Here is a 15,742-nt window from a genome sequence, read left to right on the forward strand (position 1 = left end):
AGAAAAGTGCATAAATCTAATCAATCATATAATATTAGACGAAGGAGTAACAACATAACATAAAATTTGTACCAAAAGAATAGTACATCTTAATCAATCTGTAATTCTCTTTTATTTCCATTTTATACATCATCATCCAGAAATGTATGAGTATGTTGTCTTTATCAATAGATATAAATATTATACCCAGGTTAAAATGATTGTAGGTATCATCTAAATATATTGTCCAAGATTATGAGTTTGTCTAAAGATAACATTTTTTTATTTAAAAAAGGGGGTATATAGTTCCAAATGTTTCTTCTTCCTCCACCAACCCCTCTTTCTATAAATTTTGTTTTCAAAAATAAAAGTTATAGTTATACTTTTTCTAAGATAATGCGAATAAAAATATAGACAAAACATATAATTACCATTGTTAGGTTAGGTGAAACTTGGCAAGTGTGTAAATATAAAGATAACTTACCTTTTCGGTCTTTATATATACGAAACGTAACTCAATTTGTAACTACGCATTCTCTTCTCACAACACTTAAGCTCCTATACTTTCTTTCGATCACCGAAAAATATGCCAGTCGACGAAACATCACCGGCCGGAAAAACCGTATGCGTCACCGGAGCCGGTGGATACATCGCTTCTTGGATAGTTAAGTCACTTCTTGAGAGAGGCTACACAGTCAAAGGAACCGTACGGAATCCAGGTCCGATATATTATATTCGTTTCTTACTCATTATATATATAAACCATAATCTAAGTTCTTAATAAGGTCAATTTTATTATTTGTTGTATTGACAATTGGGATTTGTTTTAAAGTTTATTATTATTATTTTCTTGAAGATGATCCGAAGAATACACATTTGAGAGAACTAGAAGGAGCAAAGGAGAGACTGGTCCTGTGCAAAGCAGATCTTCAAGACTACGAAGCTCTTAAGGCGGCGGTTGATGGTTGCGACGGCGTCTTTCATACGGCTTCTCCGGTCACTGACGATCCCGTAAGTATTTTCTTGTGGGATTTTCTATATCCTTCTTGCACTTTCTGTGGCTTACAGAGAGAATTAATTAAAGTTAAGGACCTTCACGAAATAAAATAAGTATGATATAAAATGGTAGTGGAGCTGATTTCATGCAATAAAATAAATCATGATTATTATTTAAATTTATTAAAAGATATATCGTATGATGAAAGGTTGAAATTTCTTGCATTATTGTTCTTTAGTGGGTATTGCCGTATTGGTCATTGTTGAAACATCCGAGAAAATCATTATCTTTGTTTTCTTGTAATGAATTTTATTTATTGCATGAAAAGACTTCAAAATGAAGAAAAAATGGTTATAATTTTTGGGGAATGTTGGAAGGCAGATCAATGAATATGATTAATTATTAATCTTCAGGAGCAAATGGTTGAGCCGGCTGTGAACGGAGCCAAGTTCGTCATTAATGCTGCGGCTGAAGCTAAGGTTAAGCGTGTTGTCATCACTTCCTCTATTGGTGCCGTCTACATGGACCCTAACCGTGACCCTGACGCAGTCGTTGACGAAAGTTGTTGGAGTGATCTTGACTTCTGCAAAAACACCAAGGTCTTCTTGCTTTCTTTAATATTTTTTGCTTTTACTAATATAATTACTAATATAATTAAGCCTTTCAACACTCTTTTTTTCTTGTGCTTCGGTTTTAATGTAAAAATATATTTATTATTTGAAATTTGAATGTATTTTTGTAGAATTGGTATTGTTACGGTAAGATGGTGGCAGAACAAGCGGCGTGGGAGACAGCAAAAGAGAAAGGTGTTGACTTGGTGGTGTTGAATCCGGTGCTTGTTCTTGGACCCCCATTACAGCCGACGATCAACGCCAGTCTCTTCCACGTCCTCAAATACCTAACCGGCTCGGCTAAGACTTACGCTAACTTGACTCAGGCTTATGTGGATGTTCGCGATGTCGCGCTGGCTCATGTTCTGGTCTATGAGGCACCATCGGCCTCCGGGCGTTATCTCCTTGCCGAGAGCGCACTTCACCGTGGTGAAGTTGTTGAGATTCTGGCTAAGCTATTCCCGGAGTATCCACTTCCCACCAAGTAAGTAAAACTTTGCTTTTAGCATTCCAATCTTTTCTAACTAATGTCGGTTAAGAGTTTACAAATTTAAGGTTAGTTTTTTACATTGAAACGAGAATCATATTATAAAATTGAAAACTTTTAGAAAGTGATAAAACATAATCCATTTGAAACATAACCAACTTGAAAGATATCAAGCATTATAATTAATGTGATCCAATATATATTTAATTTTCTACTCATTTGAAACGACAAATCCAATTTAATGTGTGCACGCCATCTCGTAGTATCAGCTATTTAGGACGAATGATGATACACTTGGCACCCATGCATCAATAACGCCTAGTAACCTCATAGATGCATGATTTCACACTGGAGTAAAAATGAAAACAAAAAAAGCAGATAACGTAGTATTTTTAGTCACGATGTTAGGTCTTGTGTATCAATTAAGCAATGACCGGTCTCAAGTACTCTGCTTTATATAACTATCATTTTTCTTATTGGTATTAAGACTTTTTTTTATACAAATGCATACCCACAGGCGTCAGGTTTAGTGTACATTAATAAGAATAAGTCGTCAGTCGTCACCAACACTAATCAGTAAACATATGAACACTTAAAGCTGATTATGACGAGAATCTGACGTCACTTAGAGCGTCTTCGCTAATTTGACATAGCTTTTTACCGTCAAAAAACAAAAACAAAAAGTACATACAATTTCTTTATTTACTGACCATGTGAGAATGTTTCTTTTCTTCTTTTTATCTCTTTTCTTTTTTGATATCACTGACTTTGATAATAAAACCAATGATGGCTGTGAGTTTGGTCCCATGATCCTTTTTTGATCGTTTGTGGTGAAAGTTGGTATACCCAACAACTCACACCATATAAGGCATAAGTCCAAGTCCACTCCTCACCAACCGCTGACGTTGATACTATTGAAACCATAAGATGATATACACAACACACAACGTAATATGAGTCGAAAAGAAACGGTAGTTGTAATGGAGCTAGTCTTTGCTCTTTGTCTGACTTTAATTAGACAATTCCGTCGCTTTAGAGTGAATAATGTTCAACTAAGATAGTGCCAAATGCCCAAATAATTGACCCAAGTAAAACAAAAGATTGTGGTAAGTAACGACGATGTTTGACTTGTGTAATAATGTTTTCAGGTGCAAGGACGAGAAGAACCCTAGAGCCAAGCCATACAAATTCACTAACCAAAAGATTAAGGACTTAGGCTTAGAGTTCACATCCACTAAGCAAAGCCTCTACGACACAGTCAAGAGCTTGCAAGAGAAAGGTCACCTTCCTCCTCCTCCCCCTCCTTCAACTTCACAAGAATCCATCGAAAACGGCATCAAGATCGGTTCTTGAAAAGCTTATTCCCTCAGTATCCTAAGCCATTGATATTACTTTTGTTTTATCATTGAAAAAAAAAAAAACAAGAAACTGATCTTTGTTTCTTGTCTCTGGTTATGTTAAGCCTCTGTTTCAAAATGTATTGTGATCTGGTTATGAATCTATATGCTCGGATCTTTAGCCAAACCGTTTTGATGGATTTTGTAGAAAAGGCTTCATGTTTAATCTATGTAATAGATTACACCAAGTCATGTTTAATCTATGTAATAGATCACAATAAGTAAACAATGTTTCTTCCATCTTATATTATATGTCTTCAACTTAAGTCGCCTGCTACTCTATTAGGTAACCGCATGTTCACAATGTCTTCTCTAGGAAGTGTTTCTGCGGTCTGAGAGTTATCAGAAGGGAGATACTGTGTGGAGGACTCTCTGTTTTTACGGAGAACAAGGTAACCAATGGCAGCTAAGTAAAGGGCAATGCCCGAGAATCCAAGCAGTCCTAAGAAGACAATGGCTACAAGCTTCATGTGACTGTGGAGAAGCAGCTTGATGAAGCTGCTTACTATATAGTATATGTTTATTCCCATAATAAGTCCACCAATGATCCAAGTCACAGCTGAAATCTACGCAAAAACCGCAGGATTAGTTAAATTTTGTCGATGTTACTGATATATAAAGAGAAGTGAAGTTGATTTATTACCAGAAGTGAATTGGCGTGTGAGCCCATTTTGGTTCTGCTGCTTGTGAATTTGAGAAGTGGGACTAAAGCAAATGGGAGTTCAAAGGATAAGATCATCTGCAAACAGATTATAAGATGATTAATGTTAAGAATGTATATATGATTCAGAGATTGGATTTGAGTTACTGAGGGGTTATACCGAGGCAATGATGATTAACTTTCCAGCACCAGCTGAGCCACCTATGAGAGCAACGATCAAACTTGGGATTATAGCTAAGCATCTTGTTAAGAAGTTTCTGAGCCATGGTTGTAGTCTTAAATTAAGAAACCCCTGTGAAAAAAAAAAGAGCAGTAACAAGATTTAGACACAAGTTAGGACTTAGGAGCATTTATCTAGGATTTGGTCATACCTGCATAACGTATTGTCCTGCATATGTTCCGGTTATTGTTGAACTCTGACCAGAAGCAAGCAACGCAATTGCAAATATCTTTGAGCTCCATTTTCCCACAACGTTCTGTGAGACCACAAGAAGAAAGCAATGTCTATATATCTATAATCTTGTGAAAACTTGTGCTATAAGTTGAACCAAAACCTATTGGATTCATGCATTTACCCTTAGTAGAAATGAAGCTTTGTTTAAATCCAAATCTTCGCAACTCGCTCGATCTTCTGGACTTAAATCTGAGGCATTACATACTGCACCACTCACTGATATCACAGAGACATTTATGAGAAATGCCACAGAAAGTGCTAATCCGCTTTCGATCAAGTAATACCGACAAGCTTCCTGTAAATGAAAATGAGGAACTTAAGAACTCATAACGACCGACCAAGAGAATGTATGTATGATATAGGGGATTAGTTACCTTGATGCCGGGCACTGAACGAGGAATCTTTCTAGAGAGAACTAAAGCAGAGTGGAGAAAGAGATTGTGCCTGTGAAGCAAAGCAAAAACAGATGAGAATTTTCGTAGTTTCGTTGAGAGGGAAAGAGAGACAGAGAGTTGCTTACGGCATAACCATGGCACCTAGGAGAGAGATCGCTAAACCAGTTGCACCATTACCCTTTAACTGAGGAACAAAGAGACCATAGAGGACCTCTTTAGGATCTGGTTTTGAGTAATGAATCTCAACAAAGAAGCATAGAGCAATAGTGAACACAAGAAACGCGATCAAGAACTCGAGCTTCCTAATCTGTAAGGATATAAAAAACAACCAAAATACAGATTAGAAAGCCACATGAAACAGATAAAGAGTAAAAAAACATAACAAATGTAAAAGTAGATACCCCATATCGTTGAAGTGCTAGAAGAATCAATGTACTAAGTCCAGTGAGAAGAACACCAATCCAAACTGGGATATTGAAAAGCATGTTTAAAGCAAATGCTGTTCCAATTACTGTATACAAAGAAAACCAATGATTGATTGATTCATTAATCACCATTTGTTTGATAAACTTAACATAATGAGAATACTCCCATCATCACTGCAACAAAAGTAAGAAAACACATGCCTTCAGGAATGTCACAAGCGACTACAGCGATTTCCGCTACTACCCATAACATAAAGTTTGGAACTTTGGAGTATTCAGCTCTACAATGCTCTGCTAAGTGCTTCCCTGCGATCACACATTGATTGATTGATGTATATAAAAACTAGACTAGAATAGAAGAAGGACTTTGTTCTGTATATTTTGGATTTAAACCTGTGACGACACCAAGATTTGCAGCAAGAGACTGAATCACCAAAGCTGCACATGAAGCCACCAATATGATCCAGAGTAACTGTTTAATGTGACGAAGAAACGAGTAATCAGAACCAACAAAGACAAAGAACGTAAAGGTTACACTTTTATGAGCTCCTGATTATGTAACGCACCTCATACTTGTATTGAGCTCCTGATTGCAAATCAGTCTCAACTGTAACAACAACAACAACAAATAAGCATAGTTTTTGTGTTTCTGTGTAAATTTAAAGCGTTACACATGTACTTTTATGAATTATGTATAGTATCTACAGAAGTGGAATCTTACAGTTTCCAGGATCAATGTAAGCAATTGAGACGAGAAAGCCAGGGCCTAAGTATGAGAAGAAGTTTTTCCAACTCTTCTTCTGCATGTTATAAATTAAAGAAACTAAACATTATATTAAAACCAACAAGTCACTGAATCCTTAAAAAAAAAAAAAAACTTCTTGTCCACTTCGAACTTCGAAAGCCATTTAAAGGAAAAAAAAAAGAGAAAGACCTCAGGGACAACAATCTGATTAGAATCAGAGTTTTCGATGAGAGGAGAGTTTGAGAAACTTGTGTTGCCCCCACTTGCTGTTGCAGCCGCCATCGCCTTTCTCTCTTCTCTCTCTCTGTCTACAACTGAAAAAAAATATGCAGAGATACATATACACGTGTTTTGGTCAAATGTAAGAGACAAATTAATTAAAAGAAAGTTAAAATCTCTTTCTTGTTTTCAGTCAAAAAATAAAAAAATCTCTTCTTCTTTTTTGGGTAATGAATTCTCACTAAAAATATGTTTCTTTATTTCATTAATGCAATTGCCAAAACTACTTTTTTTTTGGGGGAAGAATTTGATAAATGAATGCATCAGCAATCTACAAATACATGTGTGGATATTTCGATAATGTATCACAAATTTACCACAAATTCCCTCTTTCTTCCATTTGTTAAATTAGGGAAGTTAAATACGTAGGAAAAACTGATTCAGATCATTTTATATAAAACTAACAGTAGATGAATGTTACGTAAAAAAAAACTTTCGAGATCTATTCATCAGCTTAACAGACTAGTAATAGCAAAAAGCCAATTCGTATTAGAAAAGTTCACTACCTAAGTATCCAAATTGAAAACAGATTAACAAAAGAAGAAGAGATTGTAAAATGGTTACCTTAACGGTAAAAAGATGGAGTCCCACAAGGAAGTGCGCGTGGTCAGGATCTATGCGAAGTGGGATCTATCACCATCCATCCATCCCACTTTTTTTTTATTTTGGTAAAGATTCGATAGTCAACAACAACACTCTATACTTGTTTCTATTTTATAATCGACACGTCAAAAATTTCATTGACGCCATATCAAGATTCACGGACACCTAATTTTGTAGTATAATATAGCTCTTCAATTTATCGAGTATATATGAGGAAATAATAGCTGAGGAAAAAATCATATAGATTGATAGTTTTGTACTTCTTTGTTGAGAGACTTCTCATGTAATTGACTATAAGATGCCTACCATACCCCAAAGGCTATATAACACACACGAACCATTGGTTTCAATTACAAATGTCAGAAAATCACAAGTGAACTAAAAGAATATGCCCAAAGATGAATTCGACGTCCACAATGCACGGCCGTTATTCATCAAGAATGTTATTTTTTTTCTTTTACAATTCGGTAATAAAAAACAATCTAAGATCAAATTACTTTTTTCTTAAAAATTTTAAATGATGTAACTTGACGAATACAGTTTCTCCTTCTCTAAAGTTAAGCATAAAGCATCATAGACCATAAATGTGTACTCCATTCGACAATACCTAGATGTAAATTATTTGGTTAATAGAGAACTTAAAACGTAGCATGTAATCGATTCAGAGAGATACGTCCGGTCTAACAGTTCATGGCAACATCCTACTATGCTAAACCGATTACCAAAAAAAAAACATCTATACAACGAAAAATAAAAAACACTTCACCGTAACAAAACCTCGTTGTGTCAATATAATCTTTGAAAGCAAAGCAAAACAACATCGGTACTCAAATACGTTAATTAGCTTGTTTTCAGAAATTGCTCTTCTATGTCACTCTCGCTCGTTCTTCTTCTTGGCCTTGGTTGTTGTTATCGTCTCTGCATCTACGCAACAGTCTTGGTATCTGAAGCACCCTATGAGATGATCGTTTGTGAGCCCAACTGCTTGCATGAATGAGTATATAACCGTTGGACTAACGCTGCGAAAACCTCTGCGTACTAGATCTTTGCTTATAAACTCAGCTTTTGATGTCTTCACTGGGACTTGCCGTTGATACCTGAATTGGCTCTGTGTAGGCTTGTTGTTCACAAAGTTCCACATGTACTTCCTAAAGGATCCGTATTCAGCTATAATCTGTATTTAAGTTAAAAAAGTTCAGCAGCCAGAGAGATTGTCACATTTAGAGGAGTTAATAAGTTTTTTTGACTAATATAGATCAGTAAGTGTGAGTTTAAGTAATGTTTACCTTGCGCACATGGCGTGAGTTATCGAGGATTGACCGTATCTTGACCTCTGATAGTAAGGAAAAGGCAGCAGTGCCAGGCGCTGTTAACTTTTTGTCATTCAATTCAGAAACAGCAACTGGATCGAAGTCCATGAAAATTTCCCTGTTTTCAAGTAAGAAGCAAATAAAGCAATCTGAGAGATCAGAACTACTACTAGCTTGGTATCAGAAGTTCATACTGCGATTTCAAATTCGGATTACAAAGAACTTGGTATGGCTACCTGAGTAATTGTCTTCTGGAGAGAATATCGGTCCAGGCGAGTTCAGCTAGAGCACCAGAGAGGCATAATAACTCGAAAAGCTTCCTACAAAATTTAACCAAGTGATAAGAGACTCTTATAATTTACAGAGAGTCAGAGAGCATCTCTGATAAAAGGAAAAGAGTTGAGGATACCACGTACTTGTCGTCATGTACAGGAACTCCCCATTCTTCGTCGTGGAAAGCAACATAGCATGGGTCTTTACAAGAAAGAAGAACACAACATTATTATTCAACTACAGCAGAGAAAGATATGGGATATAAGAGATCAACAAAGAGTACTGGCAAGCGCCTCTTAGCATGGAAGTTAGATATCTTCAACAATGAGAAGTTAAAACATCTAGAAGGAAACTTCAGGACAAGCTATACTACATAAGTTATGTAACAAATTATCTACACACTGCTCACTGGACAAAGTACAGAACAATTCAAGCATTTCGTTGACCATTGTGTTACTTCACTATAATCATACAAAAGACAATGATTAGATCAAACAAAAAACACCTATCTCCTTGTCTAAAATCAGTCTCATTGATTAAACCAGATAACTTCATCGACTCTTTCACTGATTCAGAAAATCAGGTCAAACTCAATCTCACATTCAAATTCTTGTTCATTCTACATCTAAAGTCAAAAAACTCTCGCATTATGAAATAGGTGAGACTGATAGGTGAAAGTTTGATTCTTACCAGCTTTAGGTGTGATCCAAGCACACCTTTTACGCCCATCAGCAAAGCAATCACCAGCAACTTTCTCCTCTTCCTTCCCAACACTGAGCTTCCTCGTGGAAGAGACAGCTCCACTTCTCCTCACAACCTTCTTACAGCTCGAAGAAGACGCCACACTCACAGGAGACGACTCGCAGGAAGAAGAAGCGTCAGAGGAATACGAAGCAGTCATAGAGGCACTGTTCTTTCTGAGAAGCGAGGAGCAAAGAGACGAGCATTGCTTCAGAGTCGTCCTTGGCGAAGCCGGAGTAGTTGGTTTCTTCGTTTTCTCATCTTTTGACTCGATGATGGTCTTCTCCATCATCGGCTTCTCCAGTTTCATCCCCGGTGGTTTCCTCTGCAGCTTGTTTCCTGTTGGACCAAGAACTGATCGGAATTCTCGTTCACCGGAATCCGCGGACCGGAATCGAGGTGGAACAGACATTGACCCGATTCTTACAAAAAAAAAATCTCACAACTACAGATCTAACACTAGATCACAACTAGAATCAAAATTGGTAATTTAAACAGTATCGAAACCAATTTCAAGAGATTATCTATCAAAAGCCCTAGACTTTACAGCTACATTAGCACCCAAAACGATAACCTTTTTTTTTTTTGGTCACCGCTAAATATCTTATTTTGAGGAATCTTCTAGCAAAACAAAGCCAAGTTACTTGCTTTGTTCACGAGAAACTAAAAGTATGGTTAGAATACAATGAGAGAAGCTGAGGAAACACATACACACACACAAACAAAATAAAATCTTTGAACAGTGAAGAAAAAAAAAAAAAACCCTTTTTGACTTCAGGGAAAAAAATAAAGAAGGAAGCTTTTTCTGATCGAAGACGAAACGAATCAAATCGGAGAGAGAGAGAGAGAGAGAGAGAGAGAGAGAGAGAGAGAGAGAGAGAGAGAGAGAGACGAGAAGAAAAGGTCGTTCACCAGTCACCGCTTAACACGTCACATTTTGGTTCTTCCGCCTTTTTTCTGATCTTTTGTTCCTCGACCCGACAATGAAACGGGTAATTTATTGCCTCAACCCGACTTGAATTAAAATTGGGTTTTAATCTGAGATTGCTTACTGTAAAGTTACTACAGTACTTGTTTAATTAATGCTTCTGCAATAAGGAATGTTTTGCGCGTGCGATATCATTATCAAGACAAAAGTTTTTAATTAATTGAACAGAGAATATTTATTTTGTAAGTAATTGCCAATTTGCTATAACCAAAAAAATATAATTAAATGAGAATTTTCTTCTACGGTCGGAAAATAGCTACAAAAGGGACCCGCTTATCTCTTTTCTTTCACAAACAACATTTAAAAATCCAAAACTTTGTTTCTTTGGCTCAAGAGACCTCTCTCTCTCTCTCTAATGGCTTCACTTCCTCTGTTACCCAAACCCATTTCACCATTCTTCAATACGCCGCCGTTTCCCACTACCAAACCACTCGTATTTCTTCAAACTCGCCTTACTTCGAGATCCTCCGATGTTTCCGTCAATCTCAAGAAGAAGAAGAACGAATGGCTCGACCCGTTTGATAGCGGTGAAGACCCGGATAACGAATACGGGTCCTTGTTTGTCGACGGGAAGCAAGACGAGGATCCACGACCACCGGATAATCCTGATAACCCTTACGGTTTCTTGAAGTTTCCCAAGGGTTACACCGTAGAGCTCGCTTCTTTGCCGTTGAAAATCAGAGGAGATGTTAGACGTTGTTGCTGCGTTATCTCCGGTGGCGTTTACGAGAATTTACTCTTTTTCCCCACTATTCAGCTACTCAAAGACAGGTAACATTGAATAAACACTTTCTCCAGACTCCAGTTTGACCTTTTCAAAAACCTTAAGTTGTGTGTAATGCAGAACATTGTCCGTACGTTTCATGTTGTTTTTGTAAGGTATCCTGGTGTTCAGGTAGATGTACTAACGACTGAAAGAGGAAAACAAACATTTGAGTTAAACAAAAACGTCAGATGGGCAAATGTGTATGATCCTGATGATCATTGGCCTGAACCAGCTGAATACACTGACATGATCGGAATTCTCAAAGTTTGTAACTTTTACAAACTTTTCAATCTTTGTTTAATATCTTTCCGTTAGAAGACTAGTTAACTAACTTTTCTTGAAGTCATGTTTCAGGGAAGGTACTATGACATGATTCTGTCCACTAAGCTCGCAGGGTTAGGCCACGCAGCGTTTTTGTTCATGACAACGGCTCGAGACAGAGTTAGTTACATTTACCCGAATGTTAACTCTGCTGGAGCTGGTCTGATGCTGTCTGAAACTTTTACCGCAGAAAATACCAACCTTTCAGAATTAGGTTATAGCATGTGAGTTCCTTGAAACCGACGTAATTGCATATTTTTTTCGACAGTATTAAATGAATGTGGATGGGTTCAGGTATGATCAGATGGAAGATTGGTTAGGAAGACCGTTTAGGAGTGTTCCAAGGACTCCTGTGCTGCCACTTAGAGTATCAATTTCGCGGAAATTGAAAGAGGTTGTGGCTGAGAAGTACAGGAATGCTGGAGCAGCCACAGGGAAGTTTATAGTAATTCATGGGATTGAATCAGATTCAAAGGCATCAATGCAATCAAAAGGAGATAGTGATAGTTTACTTTCACTTGAAAAATGGGCTAAGATTGTAAAGGGAATAAGGTAACTTTTTTTTTTTTTTTCCATCAGGGAATTAGGTAACTAACTATACACCTTTTCATAATGTAATGTTTTTGTTTCGATGAGATTGAAATTTCCTCTGAGACATGATTCTGGAAAATGCCAGGGGATACAAACCGCTCTTTGTGATTCCTCATGAGAAAGAGAGAGAAAACGTTGAAGATTTTGTGGGTGATGATACATCTATGGTGTTCATCACAACACCAGGACAGGTATGTATGCTGATCTGTCTAATTGTTATCAATTATAAACAAAGTTGAATATACTGATCTGACTTGTATCATTTTCTTGATCCTACTTAGTTGGCTGCTCTGATAAACGATTCTGCTGGAGTTATTGCTACAAATACAGCTGCGCTTCAATTAGCTAATGCGCGAGACAAACCGAGGTGAAACTATCTGATTAAGATAAAAGAGTGAACAATTTATTCAAGAATTGACATTTGTGTGCTTCTTTTTTTTCAGTATTGGGTTGTTCTCCTCAGAAGAGAAAGGGAAGCTCTTCGTACCATACGCAGAAGAGAAGAACAATTGTGTAATTGTTGCTTCGAAGACCGGGAAACTAGCAGATATCGAGATAGAAACTGTTAAAAATGCAATGCAGGTCTTTGAAGGATCATTGGCTCTCGTGTAGATAATCTTACAGTTTCTGAAACAAGATCTATATATAGAATTTATGTGTATAAATCAATTATAAAGTCTCTGTTCTGATGTTGGCCTCTCTGCACAAGAATTGGATTACTCGGCACCAAAATCAGGTTCCGGAGGCTTTTGCAGATTCAGCAAGCTCTTTGAACTATCTGAGGTCCTTCTTCTGTGCCCTTTCAAAGCATTAGCAGCAAATCTTGATGCTAATATCGTTGAACGCAGCCTAGAAGAAGACTCACTTCTAGTGATAAGCATAGGCCTCTTGTCACTTTCGTCATCATAGTCATCTTCATCATAACCCATTTCTTCTTCTTCTTCTTCTTCAAGGCGTCTCAGTTCAGCGTTTTTCCTTCTCGAATAGCGACGCCAAGCAGCTTGGATGAAGCAAGAAGCCCAAGTTCTCCATTGCTGAGAATAAAACCTAAAAGTTTGTTGAACCTGTCGACTATGAAGTCTCCTAAACTGACTTGCTACAAACTTCAGCTCTTCAGCTTCAAGAGCGAAAGCCTCTACTTCAGTCAGAGCCTTCACTGTTCTTGTGGAAGAAGGTAAGTTTGAGCCTGCTTTAGGGTCAAGTGCCCATGTCAGAAGCTCTTCACCACAAAAGTCTCCTTCTTTCAGTAACCCTCTATTGAAGAAACCACTTCTTCCTCCATCTGTTGTTACACTCTCTAACCGACCTCGGATTATGAACATCATTTCGTTAACCGGGTCTCCTTCACGCACAATGTATGTGCTTTCCGTGTATAGACTCGGCTTTAATCTCTCACAGATCGCGTCAAGTAATCTTTCATCCATATTAGCAAACAGAGGAACCTGCAGAAACAGAACACATAGTTAATTATAGTTAGTTAGTTCGTTAGTATCTGAAGCGATTCTAGCATTCTGATTCTAAAAACTTTACCCTTCTAACTAAATTTAGACAGAGATGGCGTTTGATGTCTCTCCTGAGATCTTTAGGTAAACTCTGGACAATGTTTTCTTCGTCGACACCTCTTGTCTCTAACCATTTGTATTGATCATAGCGTCTAACTCTTTCCCTCAGATTTTGTGGAAGTGACCTGTGATGCATCCACTGTTCGGAGTCACGTCTCTTGATCCTCATTTCCTCGAGACGAACAGTAAGTGACTGAAGATAAGTCTGCATATTACCGATTAGAAGCGCGAAAAGAAGAAGTCCTGCTATAGCAATCGCAATGGAAAACAAAACCTCTCCTGGAAATGTACTTGTTTGCAGCCCTTGACCTAACGTGCTGTTCAAGAAGACACCAAAATATATCAAAATTACTGCATAAGCTAACGGTTGATTAATCGGTTGCAATGCCTTACCTGAGATTTTGAAGACCCCACCAAAGACAATAACAGAACTTGGAGAAAAATGATGTTGATGATACAATGCCTGAAGATATAGCTTGACCGTATATCCCATAGTTAAACTTTGAATCATCTTTAGCAGAACAATTGCTTTTGAGAAGCTCAGGGACTGTTTTTATCTATTCAGTGTCTCGATTGCTCACAAATTTACTCCCACAATACAGAATCTGAACACAGAGTCGCGGATCTGGCTGGACTTTACAAGCAAATCTCCAACAAGTATCATTACGTTCCACTGACAACATGTACCAAAACGCTCCAGTTATCTGCAAGTGTATATAAATCATAAATAAATGTCACAAAAGAAGAGTCATATATATACATAGAGAAACTTACGTGGCTTGCAAGCATATACCAGAGGAGATAATAAGCAGCACCAGCCCAAGCTCCTTCAGCAAAAGCTCCTGCAGTTTTCTTCAGTTCTGATGTTAACGGAATAAACCTAACGAATCTAGGAATATACTGCACAATCACAATGTTTAACAATGCTGTTTTCGTCGGTAACACATCTGATCCTTTAGACCCGTGAAGAAACTTCCACACCGCAATCTGTAATAGCCACGCAAAACATCATATTAATGAATCCTAAAAAAGAATCCATTTTTTTTAGTAACCATCTAATGATATTTTTGACTCTATTCTACCTGAGGTAAAGGAAGCACTGCAAGGAAATCAACGATGAAATAACGGGTTAAGTAGCGTTCTGCGATCTTTGCAGGATCAATGACAAGCTCACCGCGACCAAACACACGAGAAGAAGGAGCTATATAAGCTGTACGAAACTGAAGAGCCATTCGAGTCAAGTAGAAAACATCAACGATGGTTCTAAGAGTAGTGGTTGTAACAGCTAGCTTCGTGTCAATCCCTATACAGCTGCTTCCGGAATTATCGACAACGGGAAGATAAAAGAACAATGGATCAACCGAGACAGCTAAAATACAAGAAATGACGAACAATCTGTTCCATATGAGAAGTGTTTTGTCTTGAGGATCGAATATTTTCTTCTCTGTTATCCTCAAATCTTCCGGAAACACGGCTCTTGTAACCGATTTGCCGATGGTTATTAGACCTTCTGATCCGATTTTTTTGACTCCTTCCCTGAAAGATTTGGATACTTTCTTCTTTTCTCCTCCTCCTCGATTCTTTAGGTTAAATCCGAAACAGTTTCCTTTCATCATTATTCCAGTCGCGGGAGAAGAAGTTGAATCTATATCATCTAACCTGTACATTCAAAGTTCATACCGTCATTCAATGGATCTGAAGATATAACAAAAGACAAGAAAATATACTATTGGATCTTTACCTAACGAATTTTTCTCTCTGGCCGCTTATGTATTGTGATTTGTACATTTGTTCTGAGAAACAACCATACGCTTAACCTAGCTAGCTAGTATCACCACAGATCTCGATTATATAAAATAAAATCTGGGAAAAAGGGGAGATTCGATTAAGGAGAGCATCGAATGCAAAATACTTTTGCAGTGATTTCTAGTAAATATGGAAAAGTGTATGAATGATTTTGGATTAATCTTCTAAGGCTTGAAGAAACTTGGGAAAGAAGAAAGTGAAGATTCCTTCTTAGTTGTTGGTACCATAGATGGCGGAAGAACGATTGACTGAGATTCGACCGTTGTGAAAGTTTGTTGAATTAATCATACACTAACCATGTTTTGATGAGGAATGAGGAGCGTATTTACCGCGTAATCTGACGAGGCGCCA

At 37.5% G+C, this 15,742-nt stretch overlaps 4 protein-coding genes and 1 pseudogene across 5 annotated transcripts; 2 read left to right on the plus strand and 3 right to left on the minus strand.

Moving 5' to 3' along the window:
* The first annotated feature begins 242 nt into the window (after window positions 1–242).
* Window positions 243–3,737, plus strand: LOC104774803 (cinnamoyl-CoA reductase 1). Its single transcript, XM_010499247.2, has 5 exons — window positions 243–698; window positions 836–990; window positions 1,390–1,575; window positions 1,719–2,071; window positions 3,223–3,737. Exons 1-5 carry the CDS (start codon window positions 566–568, stop codon window positions 3,425–3,427), a joined length of 1,032 nt encoding a protein of 343 aa, XP_010497549.1. The 5' UTR covers window positions 243–565; the 3' UTR covers window positions 3,428–3,737.
* LOC104774783 (metal transporter Nramp6) lies at window positions 3,612–6,695 on the minus strand. The gene is made up of 13 exons (XM_010499238.3): window positions 6,341–6,695; window positions 6,128–6,206; window positions 5,973–6,013; window positions 5,800–5,878; window positions 5,608–5,712; window positions 5,383–5,492; window positions 5,107–5,288; window positions 4,961–5,030; window positions 4,708–4,881; window positions 4,504–4,608; window positions 4,293–4,424; window positions 4,115–4,210; window positions 3,612–4,037 (listed from the first exon to the last, which is right to left on the minus strand). Exons 1-13 carry the CDS (start codon window positions 6,431–6,433, stop codon window positions 3,729–3,731), a joined length of 1,575 nt encoding a protein of 524 aa, XP_010497540.2. The 5' UTR covers window positions 6,434–6,695; the 3' UTR covers window positions 3,612–3,728.
* Window positions 6,696–7,738: 1,043 nt separating this feature from the next.
* On the minus strand, window positions 7,739–10,489 carry LOC104774814 (uncharacterized). Its single transcript, XM_010499254.3, has 5 exons — window positions 9,307–10,489; window positions 8,760–8,817; window positions 8,580–8,663; window positions 8,320–8,461; window positions 7,739–8,207 (listed from the first exon to the last, which is right to left on the minus strand). Exons 1-5 carry the CDS (start codon window positions 9,767–9,769, stop codon window positions 7,905–7,907), a joined length of 1,050 nt encoding a protein of 349 aa, XP_010497556.2. The 5' UTR covers window positions 9,770–10,489; the 3' UTR covers window positions 7,739–7,904.
* A 145-nt stretch (window positions 10,490–10,634) lies between these two features.
* On the plus strand, window positions 10,635–12,714 carry LOC104774841 (photosynthetic NDH subunit of subcomplex B 1, chloroplastic). The gene is made up of 7 exons (XM_010499266.2): window positions 10,635–11,116; window positions 11,225–11,375; window positions 11,466–11,656; window positions 11,727–11,984; window positions 12,109–12,214; window positions 12,305–12,390; window positions 12,467–12,714. The coding sequence occupies exons 1-7, from the start codon at window positions 10,701–10,703 to the stop codon at window positions 12,633–12,635; spliced, it is 1,377 nt and encodes a 458-aa protein (XP_010497568.1). The 5' UTR covers window positions 10,635–10,700; the 3' UTR covers window positions 12,636–12,714.
* Window positions 12,715–12,739: 25 nt separating this feature from the next.
* On the minus strand, window positions 12,740–15,509 carry LOC104778733 (putative cyclic nucleotide-gated ion channel 7; annotated as a pseudogene). Its single transcript, XR_015595281.1, has 6 exons — window positions 15,327–15,509; window positions 14,668–15,244; window positions 14,360–14,572; window positions 13,979–14,289; window positions 13,554–13,902; window positions 12,740–13,465 (listed from the first exon to the last, which is right to left on the minus strand). The product of XR_015595281.1 is annotated as a putative cyclic nucleotide-gated ion channel 7 (transcript).
* Between the last annotated feature and the right edge of the window lie 233 nt (window positions 15,510–15,742).

Source organism: Camelina sativa, chromosome 3 (genome assembly GCF_030686135.1).
Source record: "Camelina sativa cultivar CO46 ecotype springtype chromosome 3, ASM3068613v1".
Classification (NCBI taxonomy): Eukaryota; Viridiplantae; Streptophyta; class Magnoliopsida; order Brassicales; family Brassicaceae; genus Camelina; species Camelina sativa.

Bases quoted from the DNA above. Each gene is read 5' to 3' on its own strand.
- LOC104774803 (XM_010499247.2), top strand. From the start codon at position 566: ATGCCAGTCGACGAAACATCACCGGCCGGAAAAACCGTATGCGTCACC. The intron at 991-1,389 runs GTAAGTATTTTC...ATTAATCTTCAG, and splicing joins CTCCGGTCACTGACGATCCC to GAGCAAATGGTTGAGCCGGC. The intron at 1,576-1,718 runs GTCTTCTTGCTT...GTATTTTTGTAG, and splicing joins ACTTCTGCAAAAACACCAAG to AATTGGTATTGTTACGGTAA.
- LOC104774783 (XM_010499238.3), bottom strand. From the start codon at position 6,433: ATGGCGGCTGCAACAGCAAGTGGGGGCAACACAAGTTTCTCAAACTCT. The intron at 6,207-6,340 runs GTCTTTCTCTTT...TATAACATGCAG, and splicing joins ATCAGATTGTTGTCCCTGAG to AAGAAGAGTTGGAAAAACTT. The intron at 4,038-4,114 runs GTAATAAATCAA...GTTTTTGCGTAG, and splicing joins CACACGCCAATTCACTTCTG to ATTTCAGCTGTGACTTGGAT.
- LOC104774814 (XM_010499254.3), bottom strand. From the start codon at position 9,769: ATGTCTGTTCCACCTCGATTCCGGTCCGCGGATTCCGGTGAACGAGAA. The intron at 8,818-9,306 runs GTAAGAATCAAA...TTTCTTGTAAAG, and splicing joins TTGGATCACACCTAAAGCTG to ACCCATGCTATGTTGCTTTC. The intron at 8,664-8,759 runs GTACGTGGTATC...TAAATTTTGTAG, and splicing joins GTTCCTGTACATGACGACAA to GAAGCTTTTCGAGTTATTAT.
- LOC104774841 (XM_010499266.2), top strand. From the start codon at position 10,701: ATGGCTTCACTTCCTCTGTTACCCAAACCCATTTCACCATTCTTCAAT. The intron at 11,985-12,108 runs GTAACTTTTTTT...GGAAAATGCCAG, and splicing joins AAGATTGTAAAGGGAATAAG to GGGATACAAACCGCTCTTTG. The intron at 12,215-12,304 runs GTATGTATGCTG...GATCCTACTTAG, and splicing joins TCATCACAACACCAGGACAG to TTGGCTGCTCTGATAAACGA.